This window comes from Phocoena phocoena, chromosome 3 (genome assembly GCF_963924675.1).
Source record: "Phocoena phocoena chromosome 3, mPhoPho1.1, whole genome shotgun sequence".
Lineage (NCBI taxonomy): Eukaryota > Metazoa > Chordata > Mammalia > Artiodactyla > Phocoenidae > Phocoena > Phocoena phocoena.
Genome location: NC_089221.1, coordinates 110,472,217 through 110,488,594, shown reverse-complemented (window position 1 = coordinate 110,488,594; position 16,378 = coordinate 110,472,217). Strand labels below are relative to the sequence as shown.

At 37.7% G+C, this 16,378-nt stretch overlaps 1 protein-coding gene across 3 annotated transcripts in view; it reads right to left on the bottom strand.

The window, feature by feature from the left end:
- Positions 1-4,540: 4,540 nt before the first annotated feature.
- The window catches only part of SLC22A4 (solute carrier family 22 member 4), a 47,276-nt gene continuing 35,438 nt past the window's right edge, over positions 4,541-16,378 (bottom strand). For all 3 annotated transcript variants that reach the window (XM_065873390.1, XM_065873391.1, XM_065873389.1), the window contains exons 7-10: positions 10,887-11,101; positions 9,797-9,979; positions 7,491-7,626; positions 4,541-4,616 (exon numbers count right to left, since the gene is read on the bottom strand). In XM_065873390.1, coding sequence (XP_065729462.1) covers positions 4,541-4,616; positions 7,491-7,626; positions 9,797-9,979; positions 10,887-11,101 — 610 coding nt within the window. The remainder of the gene's footprint in view (positions 4,617-7,490; positions 7,627-9,796; positions 9,980-10,886; positions 11,102-16,378) is intronic.

Here is a 16,378-nt window from a genome sequence, read left to right as displayed (position 1 = left end):
TAAATTTATTTAAAAATACTTTATTGCTAAAAAATGCTAAACATCATCCGAAAATGTAAGGTTGCCACAAACCTCAATTTGTAAAAAATGCAGTATCAGTGAAGCACAAATAAAGCAAAGCACAATAAAACAAGGTATGCCTGTATAACTTGCTCAAGGCTACACAGCTGATAAATGACAGACCCAGAATTAGGCCCAGGAACAATGGTCTCCAAAGATGCACTTAACCGTCTTATTATTTGCCTTAACTGGAGTATTAGCTGGTACTTTTAAATTGATGCATAAACAGAAAGGACGCTGTGTCCAATATATTTTTCCAATTTGTGTTAATTTTAAGATTTTTGGTGTACAGAAAATTTTTAAAGTTTATAGCAAAATCTATTTTACCTTATCTTTAATTCCCTATCCATCCTTAGATTAAACAATCACCTGTATTTTCTTTCAGCTTATTTATCTATTACTTTTGAATCTTTAATCCATTTAGAATTTGGTATGTGTTTTTGTTTTTTTTTAATTTACTTATTTTTATTTATTTATTTTTTTGGCCGTGTTGGGTCTTCATTGCTGTGTGGCCTCTCTTCATTGCGGGCCTCTCACTGTCGCAGCCTCTCTTGTTGCAGAGCACAGGCTCCAGACGTGCAGGATCAGTAGTTGTGGCTCACGGGCCTAGTTGCTCCGCGGCATGTGGGATCTTCCCAGCCTAGGGCTCGAACCCATGTCCCCTGCATTGGCAGGCAGATTCTCAACCACTGCGCCACCAGGGAAGCCCTTGGTATGTGTTTTATGGTGAGATGCTATTTTTCCCCAGCTTATCAATTGTCCCAGCACTAGTTTTGAAAATTTTATCCTTTTCTTGATAATTTGTAATACACTTTATCATATGTTACAATTTTATAAACATTTGGGTCTGTTTCTGGCCTTCCTGTTTATCTTTGTATTTCTAAATCTGAGGGAATATTTTACCTTACAACTCTTCTTTTCCAAAAATTTCTTAGACAATCTTGCCTATTTGTTCTTTCAGATGCCCTTTAGAATTATTTTTTAAGTTCCTAAAATACATCATTGAAATATTAATTTTAATTATACTAAAATAGTGAATTAATTTGGTAAGAATGCAGGTTCACAGAATTCATTCTACACATTCAAGAATGGCATGTCTTGGGCTTCCCTGGTGGCACAGTGGTTGAGAGTCCGCTTGCCGATGCAGGGGACACGGGTTCGTGCCCCGGTCCAGGAGGATCCCACATGCCGCGGAGCGGCTGGGCCCGTGAGCCATGGCCACTGAGCCTGTGCATCCGGAGCCTGTGCTCCGCAACGGGAGAGGCCACAACAGTGAAAGGCCCACGTACCACAAAAAAAAAAAAAGAATGGCATGTCTCTAACTAGAGAAAGCCAGTGCGCAGCTATGAAGACCCAACGCAGCCAAAAATAAAAACCTAATAAAAATAAAAAACAAAAAAACAGCATGTCTCCACTCAACTCTTAATTAAATGGAATAACTTTTTCACTTAGGTTTTATACATCTGTTTAGAGATTACTTCTAGGTATTTTATGTTCTTATGATTATTAGGAATGGAACCTGGCTTTTTCCAGTATGTTTTCTAGCTGGTTATTTTTAGTATATAGAAAGTTGCTGATTTAGGGACACTTCTTATATGACTCCACTTAAATTGAAACTCTTAGGTACTAGATTTAATTAATTCTCTTGGATTTTAAAAATAGAATATCATTATATGTTCCTTGTAATATTGATAATTTTATCTATTTTCTAATAGTTTTACTTCTTATCTATATTTTATATTATGATTATAGTTACTAAAACTTAGCCCAAAATGTTGAAAAGATGTTAAAACATGTATCCATAAAACTACTGTTAATGGGATGCTTCCAGTGTTTCATGTTACACTCTAACATGCAGTGTAATATTGGCTGTCAGTCTGAGACTGATATTCATAAGCAAGTTCAGGTAGTTGCCTTGTAGACCTAATTTTAAAAGTAGTTTATAAAAATCAGGAATATATCTTGAATTTAATCGAATACTATTTTGGCATGTATTCATCTACTTGGTCTTTGAACTACCAAAGAGGTAATTCATTTGTATACTTGTTGCCTTTTTATAAACAGATTTTAAAAAGTCATCTCTTACTATTATAAAATATAAAACACCCATACAAACAGCAGTAAAAGGCAATTATCACATCCTTACTTTTTTAAAAAATTTAGTTTAATTTTTAAAAATTTTGACTGCGTTGGGTCTTCATTGCTGTGCGTGGGCTTTCTCTAGTTGCGGTGAACGGGGGCTACTCTTTGTTGTGGTGCGTGGGCTTCTCATTGCAGTGGCTTCTCTTGTTGCAGAGCATGGGCTCTAGGTGCACAGCCTTCAGTAGTTGTGGCACGCAGGCTCTGTAGTTGTAGCTCGCAGGCTCTGGAGTGCAGGCTCAGTAGTTGTGGCGCATGGGCTTAGTTGCTCTGTGGCATGTGAGATCTTCCTGAATCAGGGATGGAACCCATGTCCCCTGCACTGGCAGGTGGATTCTTAACCACCGTGCCACCAGGGAAGTCCACATCCTTACTTTTTATATTTAGAAAAAATTTAAGAGCATTTTATACTTTGGTGTTTAAAAATTCAAGTGTCTATGTTTCAAACATAACATTTTCACCACGCTAGTGTTACAAAATATTTTAATTAAAATGAATATCCTCAAATGCCTGTTACATGCAAGAAAGCACTACAGTAAGCAGCACTGCAACGGATAAAAAGATAAGCAAAGTTAGGTCCCTGGCCTCCTGGAGGCTTATAGACATGTTGTGTGTCGGGGGGGACAACTAGACAAAAGCCCAACTGAGTGAAGGTAACAAGTACCAGAAGAGCACAGAGGAGTGAACAGTCGCTGCTGGTGGGAAGGAAGTTCAAGGAGCGCTTCCTGAAAGGCAGCAGGGCCTGTTCTTTGCAGGACAGGCAGCTACTACTGTCTGGCAGGGTAGGTGGAAAGGTGATCCAGACAGGCCGCATCAGTGGGGAAGATAAAGGCACTGGGTGGATGAAGCTGTGCACCTGAGTCCCCAATGACAAAGCATAAACTATTCTAAGATATTCTACTGGATTTTAAAGTAACAATCAAAAGGTGGGATCAATGTGTCAGTAGGATATAAAATATGTGTTAGAAATATGGCAATATAAAGAAAAATTCTGAGTTAATCAGAAAAGTTCCAGATAAAGATCTTAAAGAAATAAGGATTGTTTACCAAGATGTTACATCAAAGGTTCCTTTGAAAAATATTTAGATAGTGAATATTTACATTTGGGGATAATTAATTTTAGGAGATGATGCCACCAAGCAGCATATTAAAAACTAGTGGCTGCCTATTCTACAGGTGCACCGTTGCACTGATATGTTAAAGGGTCAGTAGCTTGTCACGTGCTGCTCCAAAAGGAGCCGCCCTTGGTGAAAGCATGCTGCCCAGGTCTCCAGGACGAACTTCTTGCTTTGTTACCATGTCAGCATGCCTAAAATGTGGTGAGACACAGAGCTGACACTCATCTTCTGAGTTTATGCTGATACATTATCCATTAGTGGCTTTTACCTTTTACCTTGCTCATTCCTGGAACCAGATGCACCCCTGGTTGAAGAGGATACAACTGCATACCAGATTTAGGAAGGGATGTATTAAGGGAAAGAACTATTTTAAAAGGCTCTTCAGATTCTTGGCTTGGACAGCCTTCTTCCTGGGTGCTGACCCCTCTTGGCTATGGGGCACACAAACCACCTCTACCAATCTAACTAGTTTGCAGTTTTCCTGATTCTCTATTTACCAAAAAAAGGTCTCTTAAGCCAGTCTTAGTGAACAGAAAGCTTAGTTAAGTGTTCACAGAGAGCACAAATGTGGACCATTCAATAGGCTGTGAGCCATAGCTGCTGAAATTGCAGCTAGGAACTGCCTTGGTTCCCTTCTTAAAGGCTGACAGGCCATCTAAGCCAGGCTACTTGATCTCTTGCTGCATTTCACTTGTAAAATGCTATTAATATCTGCCATCAATTCCTCTCAAAGTAGTATATAAAATTTCCTGGATAGGAATACTCCTTATAATCATTTGGCTACAGCAGTGTATGAGTTCACTTCAAAAACTACTGTAATTTTGAACTTGCTGGTTTACTCACTCACATACACACACCCAAGCCTGATAGTTGTGTTAATTCAATGACTTCTTTAAAAATTTGGATAGTATTTGTATTTGGAAATGCATGTTAATCTTTATATGGATTTACCAGTCCTTGACCAACACGTTTTGTAAAAATCCTGCAAACCCATTTCATCGAATTAATTAGTACGGAGGACTTTCTGGAAATGGTTTGTTTTTTAAAATAAGGAGCTTATCTGTAAGCGTGGTCCAGAGTTTGCCATATGACAAGCATTTCTTAATAGCAAGGTCCATTTTAGTGTTAATCTTCATAGGCAGTCCATTTCATCAGGAAAGGCTTTAGTGTCTTCATAGTCTTAGGATCCGTTTTTCAGTTCACCAAATAGGGTGGGAATTTTATCAGAATGAAGTTATTAGAACTTTGGGATTTTCTTCTTTCTCCATTGAATCTTTTGTTTTTTTCCCATATCTGAACCTGAAAATAAGATAAGTGCTAAAGAAAATTAAATATTTAAGACTCCCCTCCTCAAAATGCCAAACTGACACTGAAAAACATTTCTCCAGTCAATGAACAGGTAATTATCTTAACTCTAATAAGAACCTCATGAGTCTAGAGCTAGTATTCTATGATTTTATAGTTTTCCTGAGGAAAGAATAGAGTGGTAAGCATGAAGTTCTTGGTAAGTTAAAGTTGATATTGAAGTAGTTTTATCATTAGAAGAAACAACTTATTAAAAATGGGCATCTTTCACTATACATGTTCAGTTTGGGATCAGAATCCACTCACATATAGACTTTTATCATGGCTACACACTAAAAACACTTTATCTTATATAACATCACAAAAGCCATATGAACTATTTCCATATAACAGATGGGAATACTAAGGTTTAGTGAAAAGTAAGCAAATTTCCCAAGTTTATTCAGTAGATTTGGGATTTGAGGCCATTCAGTTTCATGCTAGAATCTAAACTTCTCCTACCATACCATTAGTCTTTTAAATGTTTTCCAATCTATGATGTCATAGAAAGATGTTTGATTTTTGTCCCTGGTTCCTGACATAGAGCTTCTAAACCCCTTGTAATTTTCTGAGTGACAAGGGTAATGGTGTCTTGCCTCTTATTCTAATGAGGTGACTCAGTGGGTCCCTAGATAGCTTCACGATGGAGGCTGGTTGCTAGAAAGACCAAGCCTTGACTAGAAGCCCATCCTCCAGCCTCCAGGGAGGGGAGAGGGACTGAGGTCAAATCAATATTGATCATGCCTATGTGATGAAACTTCCATAAAATCCCCTAAACACTGGGGTTCACAGAGCTTCTGAATTGGCCAACACATCCATGGGCCAGGATGGCGATGCTCCCCAACTCCACAGGAACGGAGACTCCTGTGCTCTGGACCCTTCTGGACCTCACCCTGTGTACATCTCCCCCTGGCTGTTCATTTGTATTGTTTAGAACAAACCAGTAATAGTAAGTAAAATGTTTTCCTGAGTTCTGTGAGTCATTCTAGCAAATTCCTGAATGTGAAGAGGAGGGTTGTGGAAATACCAGACTTTGTAGCCAAGTTGGACATGATGGAGCTCAGGGCAGGCTGCCCCAAAATTTGCCACAATGGCATATTGATTATTTTGAATTGAAGTTGCTTGTGAAGCAGCTGATGCAAAAGGAAACTCTGGCCTCCTCTGTGCCCCTGAAAGCAGGGAATAAATCCCTCATGTGAAAGGTGCAATCCCTGCATATGGAGGTAGAAGGACATCCTTATTACCAAAGACAGGGAATTCCAGGGCTGGGCCAAGAAATCTCTATAAACAAACCTAGTTACTTCTTTACTAATTTACTACACAAGCCCAAACTCTGCTTAAATTCCTTACTAATTAAGCACTCAAACCTAAGTTTCTTTGTCCTGTCAATTCCTCTCAAATTTATTGTTTCTTTGTCTAAAACGTGTAAAAGCTTCCTGCTTTGGCCATTTCTTAGGTCCTATTTCTGAGAGATCTCTGTGTAATGAATTAAAATTTGTTTATTTTTCTCCTGTTGACTGGTGTCAATTTTATGATTAGTTTAGCCACAAGACCTTAAAGGGGTAAAAGGGTAAATTTCCCCCTCCCCAATAGCCAGAAATGTGGATAACCTTGGGGAACCATTGCTTGTGGCTGGCATCTGAAGAGAAGGCTGTCTTGTGGGAGTGAGCCTTTAACCTGTAGAGTCTGATGCTAGCCCTGAGTAATTAGAGTCAAAATTGGATGAAATTATAGGACACCTATTTGGTGTCAGAATTGGTTGATATCAGAAGGAAAACCCTTGCACAATCTCATAGGCCAAAAAATGACATTGACATTTTTTAAGCTTTAATTAATATGGATAAGTATTTCTTTTTTATGTATATATTTGCCACTGAAATTTCCTTTTCTATAAACTGTTTGTTCATGACCTTTGCCAGTTTTCTTTCTGAGTTGTTTGTCTTTTTCCCACTGATCTCTAAGAGCTTCTTGCATCTTAAATTTATTAACTCTATGTCTACATTGTGTGTTGCAAATATTTTTCCCCTGGTTTGTTGACCTTTGTTCTAATTTATGGTTTCGTTTTTGCTGTACCAACAATTTCTAAAATTACATAATCAGATATATCAATCTTCTCCTTTATGGCTCTTTGCTTTTCATAATATGCTCAGAAAGGCCTTCTGTAAGGTTATAAAAATATTTATGTTTTCTTCTGCTACATTTATCACTTTATATTTTCAGTTCTCAATTTTTAATCTTTCTGGAATTTATCCTGATGTGTTTTTTGTGTGTGTGTGTGGTATGCGGGCCTCTCACTGTCGTGGCCTCTCCCGCTGCGGAGCACAGGCTCCGGACGCGCAGGCTCAGCAGCCATGGCTCACGGGCCCAGCCGCTCCGCGGCATGTGGGATCTTCCTGGACCAGGGCACGAACCCGCGTCCCCTGCATCAGCAGGCGGACTCTCAACCACTGCGCCACCAGGGAAGCCCTATCCTGATGTATTTTGAAGTAAGAGTTAAGCTTTTTATTTAGCCAAAATGGCTAGTTGAATGTTCTAACACCTTTTACTGAATAATCTAAATTTTCCCCACTGATTTTGAATTGCTACTTGTTATCACACACTGAATTCTCATATTTTCTTCATTTAATTCTGAACTCTATTCCATTCCAGTGATTTCTTTTCTTCTACCACCATCATACTGTTTTAATTACCATTGCTTAATAATATCCTTTATTATCTGATAGAACTACTTTCCACTTATTACACTTTCTTTTCAGAATTTTCCTATTTATTCTTTCATGTTTATTCATTCTGAGGAATTCTGATATCATTTTTAAAAGTTCCACTTACCATTTCATTTTCTGCATCTGCTCTAAGGTCTCTGGTAGAGTCATTCCAAAACTTTCAGGGAAGAGAAGAGTGATGATTCCAATCAGGACAGTCAGGCTTCCCATGAGGATGTAGGGCAGAACTCTGTTGTAAGCACCTGTAAGGCACAGGACATAAGAACATCAATTAGATACAGGGTTTCTCCAGATGTTCTTGAGAATCATTTTGTAAAGGTGGCAAACAGTATTTGAGAGCAGTTTTAAACCTGAATATTTACAGAAGAAAAAAAGTGTGCAAAATACCACAGTTTCTGTTTGGCAGATGTCATTGCCTCCGAATTTCCATAATCATTCACCTACTCAATTTTGCATTATCATAAGGTCTTTCACGTCAACTGCATTCTCTAAGCTACTACTTAATCATGTGTGGTAAATGTTCCTTTGATAGACATTTTTGCCTACCAAAGTTCTCCTCTTAAGGTAGAGGTCATTGGAGATGGGGGGTGGGAGGACACCAAGGGGAAAGACGTTGACCAGGATGTTGCAGGGACACCTACTGGCTGTTATGACTGATATGACCTTTGCTTTTGCCCAAACCAGTAGGCTCCTGTGGAAATCTTGGTCCACAGAGCTGTGAGACTCTTAAAATAACCTAATTAATATATTCAATCCAATTTAAATCAATAAATGTCAGGCACTGTGGTTTCTTTTTGCAGCATTTATATGTCTCGGTTTTACATGTAATTGGAAGAACTACTCCACCTCTTCTTTATGTGGTGTTACTCAGACAGGGGAATAATAGATCCTCATCTTGCTTCCCTTCTGTATACAGAGATTACAGAGGAATAACACACCCAAGAATTTTATTTGACAAAAAAATATCAATCTTGAAGCTTCTCTGAGGCCTCTGTGTCACCAACAGGAGCCACTACTGTGGAATACAAAGTTCTTTCTCAGACTTCTCCATTTCTTATGTACCAGTGGTCCACCATTAGACCACATTAGCATGGTTTGAAAGTATAGGGAAGAACAAAGGGGAAACGACACCATTCTATATAATAATGTACTTTCTCAGGTGTTCAGGGCAGCTGTGTGGAAAATGTCTCTCTTTCTCTGTAAGGATTTAGAGTATACCTTTTCTGAGAATTCACATATGTCTTTGGGGATGTGTATGTGTGTGTGTGTTTGAACTAGTAGGTAACCAATGGATGACTAGGAAGAATAAGGAGCTGTGTCTACATCTCTCACCAGTAGAGTTCTTGATGAGGTTTAGCTTGGAGTGCCAGATCCTAGATCCACTGAACATCCCACTAAAGCCCCTCTGTGGTGTTATTCCAGATTGATAAATTCGATCATATAAAAGCTAAAATTGCCAGCAATGCAAATAAAGTCATGAAGTCAAAGTGGAAATAATAAACTAGGAAAAATATTTATAATATATATACAAAGGGCTAATTTTTCAATTACAAAGAGCTCCCAAAATCAAATATCTAAACTTGATACAAACCATTAGAAAGATGGGAAAAGACATGAACAGTCAGATCTCTTAAAAATAAATAGAATTTCAATAAACATATGAAAAAATGCTCAACCTCATTCATAATTGAAGAAAAGGAAATGAAAGCAACAATGATATCCGTTTTTCATATAACAGACTATCAATGATTAAAAAATTGGATAATCCCCATTGTTGGTAAGGATATGGAGAAACAGGCACTCTCATATATTGATAGTTGGATTGTAAACTGGTATAGTATTTAGAGGTCAATTTGGCGATATCTATGAAATTTTTAAATTGCTCCAGCAATCTATTGATCCAAATATACAAAGGCTGTGGGGGCCGTAGAGGAATGTTCACTGCAGTGTTATGTATGGTAACAAAAACTTTGAAATGGCCTAAATGTTCATCCATGAACCTGGTTAAATAAATAATGTGTATACATACATTGGAAGTCTATGTACTAACTAAAAAAGCTATATATACGGATATGGCAAAATATTCTGATACAATGTTAAGTTTAAAAAAAGTTGTGAAACAATATTTATGATATCATTTTGTGTGTTTAAATATATATATATAAATATAAATATATATATATATATATATATATATATATATATATATATGTTGTGCAAAATGAAATGTCTGAAGGGCTACTCACCAAACTGTTAACAGTAGTTCCTCTGAGGGCTGTGATTTGGGGAACTAAGAGAGTAGAGGTGAACTTGTACTTTTTCCAGTACTTTCTATGCTGTTTGCATTTTTCATAATGAAAACCTATTACTTTTATATTTAAAAAAAGAATAGACTTATAAGAAGCATCTCACCAAGGTAAACAAAGTAGGGAGCAATGATGCTGCCCACTCTGGAGGCCATGGATGTGACCCCCACAGCCATGTTCCTGACCAGGGTTGGGTAGAGCTCTGCAGTGAAGACGTACAGCATGGAGAAGGCAGAGGTGATCCCGAATTTTCCTAACATGGCCAGACCAATGGACAAGAAGTTGTAATCTGGAAAAGAGACCAGTGTAAACAGAGGTGCTTTTAGAAGTGATACTTTCTTAACAGTTGCTTGTATTGTCCTTTTTGCTTGTATAGAAATGTTTTATAATCTAAAGATATTCCCCAAATTATACAGTCTCTTCAAAGCCTTACTAATTGGACATGGACAAAGATGGAGCGTGAAGGGTTGCTTTGAGCTTCGCTCTTCTGTTATTCTAGATCATTTATGCATTCTGTGACCTTGTCCACCTTTATTTATTACAACAGTTTCATAGTCAGTTGTTAGCATGTTAATACAGTTAAGTTTAATCTTCGAAGAGAAGGCCCAATCATTTTTATCCTGTTTATTATTATTAAGAAATATATATTTCTATGCATAGTACTATATATCAAAAATCTGTTGACTTAACATTTTAACAATATGAGAAAGTTAGACATAAGGGGAAAAGAGAAGCATATATCTTTTCATGTGCTCTCTAACTACTTAAAGATTACAGACCATAAAAATCACTGAATTTATACTGGAACTGGCATGTACTACCAACTCTAACACTTGAATATACACATCAGAGAGAAGGTTTGAAAATACCAAGAAAGTACCAAGAAATTGGGAATTGGGATTATGACTCAGAAAGAGGTTTGAGGGTTTAGGTGAATGTTTCTGTGAAGGGGATGACTGGGAGCATTACTCTTCCTTCTCAGGTGGTGATTTCTGATTCTCTAAGGTTAACTCTTAACTATTTGAAGGGAGTAATTTTGAACATGGGAAATCACAGAGTTAGTTATCACTTGTATAACTGACTTAAGAATGACTTATGATGTAAAGGCTACATAAGTAGGGAACAGGGACTAATAATTAGCCCTGTCAAGGTGTGGATCTTTTCTGGTAAGCTGTTGATATTGGATAACTTCTTACCTGCAGGCACCAGTTGAATTAAGAGAAGCACACCTCCTCCCAAGAACAGTACTCCAGATATGATATAACGCCTGGGTAGGGTTCGAAGTAGCAGCCAGGCTGTAATGTAAGCTGGAACTTCAATCAAGGCAGAGAAGAAACAGTTCAGGTAGGCATCTCCATGTAAATTAGGAGTGTTGAGAGACAGAGCAAAGTAACCTACTGAGGTGAGCATCCTGAAAGACAAAAGACAAAAATGACAAAAGGATGGCTTGAGTCTCTTTACAATTTCATGATGGTCAGGAAATTGTCTAGATGTTGCTGTCTTACAAATAGCCACATATGGCTATTTAAAAGTAAATAAATCAGGGATTTCCCTGGTGGCCCAGTGGTTAAGACCCTGTGCTCTCAATGCAGGGGGCCAGGGTTCAATCCCTGGTCAGGGAACTAGATCCCGAATGCTGCAACTAAGAGTCCTCATGCCGCAACTAAGAGCCCACATGCTGCAACTGAAGATCCCGCACACAGCAACAAAGATCCCGCGTGCTGCAACTAAGACCCAGCGTGGCCAAAAAAAAAAAAAGAAAGAAAAAGTAAATAAATTAAAATTAAATAAAATTTAAAATTTCGTCCCTCACTTTGGCACTAGCCACTCATCAATTGTTTAGTGGCCACATGCAGTTAGTGGCTACCATAAGGGACAAAAAAGATATAAAACATTTTCATCATTGCAGAAAGTTCTATTGGACAGCACTAGTCTAGATATACCAATATTCAAGAATACCTATCCTAATCTAGTTAATTTCAGGTTTCAATAGGAGAGTTTGTATATTCTCATTCCTTCAGAGCTATTATTTGAAGAAAGAATGTCAGTCACATCAGTGAACATAAAATCCATATGTCATTTCCCCCCCCCCCCAAAGAATAAGGAGGAGAAGGAGAGGAAGGCAAAGGGGAGGGGGAGGAGGAGGAGGAGAAGAAGAAATATAGGTAATACTGTGGGATCCACTTATAGTAAATTCCAATTGATTTAGTAAAACTCACTTTAGTAGGGAAGAAAGTGAAAGTCCCATAAAAGGTATCACAGAGTGCACACTGCATATCCTGTCATTATAGTTAACGTCCACATAAAAGTTTCTCTGTGGAAAAAACACTACACTATGCAAACTCCCCTGTGCAGAAATGCACTTATTATCAACATGACTGAAAAGCAGAGGACACCTGAAAAATGTTTTCAGGAACAATGTCGGATCTTTTTATACATACTCTACTAGGTTGGGTAGCACAAGGGCTAATCCAAAACAAAACAAAAAATGAAACTTTATTGCTCTGGGATCTTAGTGATTTTCCACATTTGGTAATAAGAGCAGGTTAGATAAAACTAGTGATTAGTTTATTATTGGCTCAGTAGTGCCACTGCTCAAGGTACATTTGCATCAGTGATACCTGCTGACATGTAAGAACTAAGGAGATCTACTGTGAGGAAAGCCACATGCCCAGGACACACTTGCTTAATTCAGGGGCATAAACTCTGTCATTGATAACTTCTAATTGCAATACAAGATGGCTCTAAAATTAGACTAGCTGCAGCAGGAGCCTACTAGTTCTTTTTTTTTTTTAATGTTATGTAATTTTTTTTTTTTAAATAGATCTTTACTGGAGTATAACTGCTTCACAATACTGTGTTAGTTTCTGTTGTACAACAAAGTGAATCAGCCATATGCATACGTATATCCCCATATCCCCTCCCTCTTGAGCCTCCCTCCCACCCTCCCTATCCCACCCCTCTAGGTCATCGCAAAGCATGGAGCTGATCTCCCTGTGCTATGCAGCTGCTTCCCACTAGCTACATATTTTACATTTGGTAGTGTATATATGTTGATGCTACTCTCACTTCTCCCCAGCTTCCCCCTCCCCACCCCATGTCCTTAAGTCCATTCTCCATGTCTACATCGTTATTCCTGCCCTGCCATTAGGTTCATCAGTACCATTTTTTTTTTTAGATTCCATATATATGTGTTACCATACGGTATTCATTTTTCTCTTTCTGACTTACTTCACTCTGTACGACAGACTCTATGTCCATCCACCTCACTACAAATAACTCAATTGCGTTTCTTTTTATGGCTGAGTAATATTCCACTGTATATATGTGCCACATCTTCTTTATCCATTCATCCAATGGTGGACACTTAGGTTGGTTCCATGTCCTGGCTATTGTAAATAGTGCTGCAATGAACATTGTGGTGCATGTCTCTTTTTGAATTATGGTTTTCTCAGGGTATATGCCCAGTAGTGGGATTGCTGGGTCATGTGGTAGTTCTATTTTTAGATTTTTATGGAACCTCCATACTATTCTCCATAGTGGTTGTATCAATTTACATTCCCACCAACAGTGCAGGAGGGTTCCCTTTTCACCACACCCTTTCCAGCATTTATTGTTTCTAGATTTTTTGATGATGGCTATTCTGACTGGTGTGAGGTGATAACTCATTGCAGTTTTGATTTGCATTTCTCTAATAATTAGTGATGTTGAGCATCTTTTCACGTGCCTCTTGGCTATCTGTATGTCTTCTTTGGTGAAATGTCTATTTAGGTCTTCTGTCCATTTTTTAATTGGGTTGTTTGTTTTTTTGATATTGAGCTCCATAAGCTGTTTGTATATATTGGAGGTTAATCCTTTGTCTGTCATTTAATTTGCAAATATTTTCTCCCATTTTGAGGGTTGTCTTTTCATCTTGTTTATGGTTTCCTTTGCTGTGCAAAAGCTTTTAAGTTTCATTAGGTCCCATCTGTTTATTTTTGTTTTTCATTCCATTAATCTAGGAGGTGGGTCAAAAAAGATCTTGCTGTGGTTTATGTCAAAGAGTGTTTTTCCTATGTTTTCCACTAAGGGTTTTATAGTGTCTGGTCTTACATTTAGGTCTTTAATCCATTTGGAGTTTATTTTTGTGTATGGCGTTAGGTAGTGTTCTAATTTCATTCTTTTACTATAGTTGTCCAGTTTTCCCAGCACCACTTATTGAAGAGGCTCTCTTTTCTACATTTTATGTTCTTGCTGCCTTTGTTGTAAATTAGGTGACCACATGTGCATGGGTTTATCTCTGGGCTTTCTATCCTGTACCATTGATCTATATTTCTGTTTTTGTGCCAGTACCATACTGCCTTGATTACTGTAGCTTTGTAGTATAGTTTGAAGTCAGGGAGCCTGATTCCTCCAGCTCTGTTTTTCTTTCTCAAGATTGCTTTGGCTTTTCAGGGTCTTTTGTGTTTCCATACGAATTGTAAGATTTTTGCTCTAATTCTGTGAAGAATGCCATTGGTAGTTTGATAGGAATTGCATTGAATCTGTAGATTGCTTTGGGTAGCATAGTCATTTTCATAATATTGATTCTTCCAATCCAAGAACATGGTATATTTCTCCATCTGTTTATGTCATCTTTGATTTCTTTCATCAGAGTTTTATAGTTTTCTAAGTACAAGTCTTTCGCCTCCTTAGGCAGGTTTATTCCTAGGTATTTTATTCTTTTTGTTGTGATGGTAAATGGGATTGTTTCCTTAATTTCTCTTTCTGATTTTTCATTGTTAGTATATAGGAATGCCAGAGATTTCTGTGCATTAATTTTGCATTCTGCAACCTTACCAAATTCATTGATTAGCTCTAGTAGTTTTCTGGTGGCATCTTTAGGATTTTCTATGTATAGTATCATGTCATCTGCAAACAGTGACAGTTTTACTTTTTCTTTTCCAATTTGTATTCCTTTTATTTCTTTTTCTTCTCTGATTGCCACGGCCAGGACTTCCAAAACCACGTTGAATAAGAGTGGTGAGAGTGGACATCCTTGTCTTGTTCCTGATCTTAGTGGAAATGCTTTCAGTTTTTCACCATGGAGTATGATGTTTGCTGTGGGTTTGACATATGTGGCCTTTATTATGTTGAGGTAGGTTCCCTCTATGCCCATTTTCTGGAGAGTTTTTATCATAAATGGTGTTGAATTTTGTCAAAAGCTTTTTCTGCATCTGTTGAGATGATCATATGGTTTTTACTCCTTAATTTGTTGATATGGTGTATCACATTGATTGATTTGCATATATTGAAGAATCCTTGCATCCCTGGGTTAAATCCCACTTGATCATGGTGTATGATCCCTTTAATATGTTGTTGGATTCTGTTGGCTAGTATTTTGTTCAGGATTTTTGCATCTATGTTCATCAGTGATATTGGTGTATAATTTTCTTTTTTTGTGATATATTTTTCTGGTTTTGGTATCAGGGTATGGTGGCTTCGTAGAATGAATTTGGGAGTGTTCCTCCCTCTGCAATTTTTTGGAAGAGTTTGAGAAGGATCGGTGTTAGCTCTTCTCTAAATGTTTAATACAATTCGCCTGTGAAGCCATCTGGCCCTGGACTTTTGTTTGTTCGAAGACTTTTAATTATAGTTTCAATTTAATTACTTGTGATAGGTCTGTGTATATTTTCTAATTTTTCCTGGTTCAGTCTTGGAAAATTGTACCTTTCCAAGAATTTGTCCATTTCTTTGTGGTTGTCCATTTTATTGGCATATAGTTGTTTGTAGTAGTCTCTTATAATTCTTTGTACTTCTGCGGTGTCAGTTGTGATTTCTCCTTTTTCATTTCTAATTTTATTGATTTGTGTCCTCTCCCTTTTTTTCTTGATGAGGCTGGCTAGGGGTTTATCAATTTTGTTTATCTTCTCAAAGAACCAGCTTTTAGGGCTTCCCTGGTGGCGCAGTGGTTGAGAGTCCGCCTGCTGATGCAGGCGACACGGGTTCGTGCCCCAGTCTGGGAGGATCCCACATGCTGCGGAGCGGCTGGGCCCGTGAGCCATGGCTGCTGGGCCTGCGCGTCCGGAGCCTGTGCTCCTCAACAGGAGAGGCCACAGCAGTGAGAGGCCCGTCTACCGCAAAAAAAAAAAAAAAAAGAACCAGCTTCAGCTTTTAGTTTTATTGATCTTTGCTATTGTTTTCTTCATTTCTATTTCATTTATTTCTGCTGTGATCTTTATGATTTCTTTCCTTCCACTGACTTTGTGTTTTCTTTGTTCTTCTTTCTCTAGTTGCTTTAGGTGTAGGGTTAGATTGTTTATGCCAATTATTAAATCTTATTATTATTATCTTATTAAATCTTATTAAATCTATCTTATTAAATCTTATTAAACAAGATTTTTCTTGTTTCTTGAGGTGAGATTGAATTGCTATAAACTTCCCGCTTAGAACTGCTTTTGCTGCGTCCCATAGGTTTTGGGTTGTTGTGTTTTCATTGTCATTTGTTTCTATGTATTTTTAAAAATTTCTTCTTTGATTTCTTCAGTGATCTCTTGGTCATTTAGTAGTGTACTGTTTAGCCTCCATGTATTTGTGTTTTTTACAGTTTTTTTCCTGTAATTGATTTTCAATGTCATAGCATTGTGGTCAGAAAAGATGCTTGATATGATTTCAGTTTTCTTAAATTTTCCAAGGCTTGATTTGCGAGCCAAGATGTGATCTACCCTGG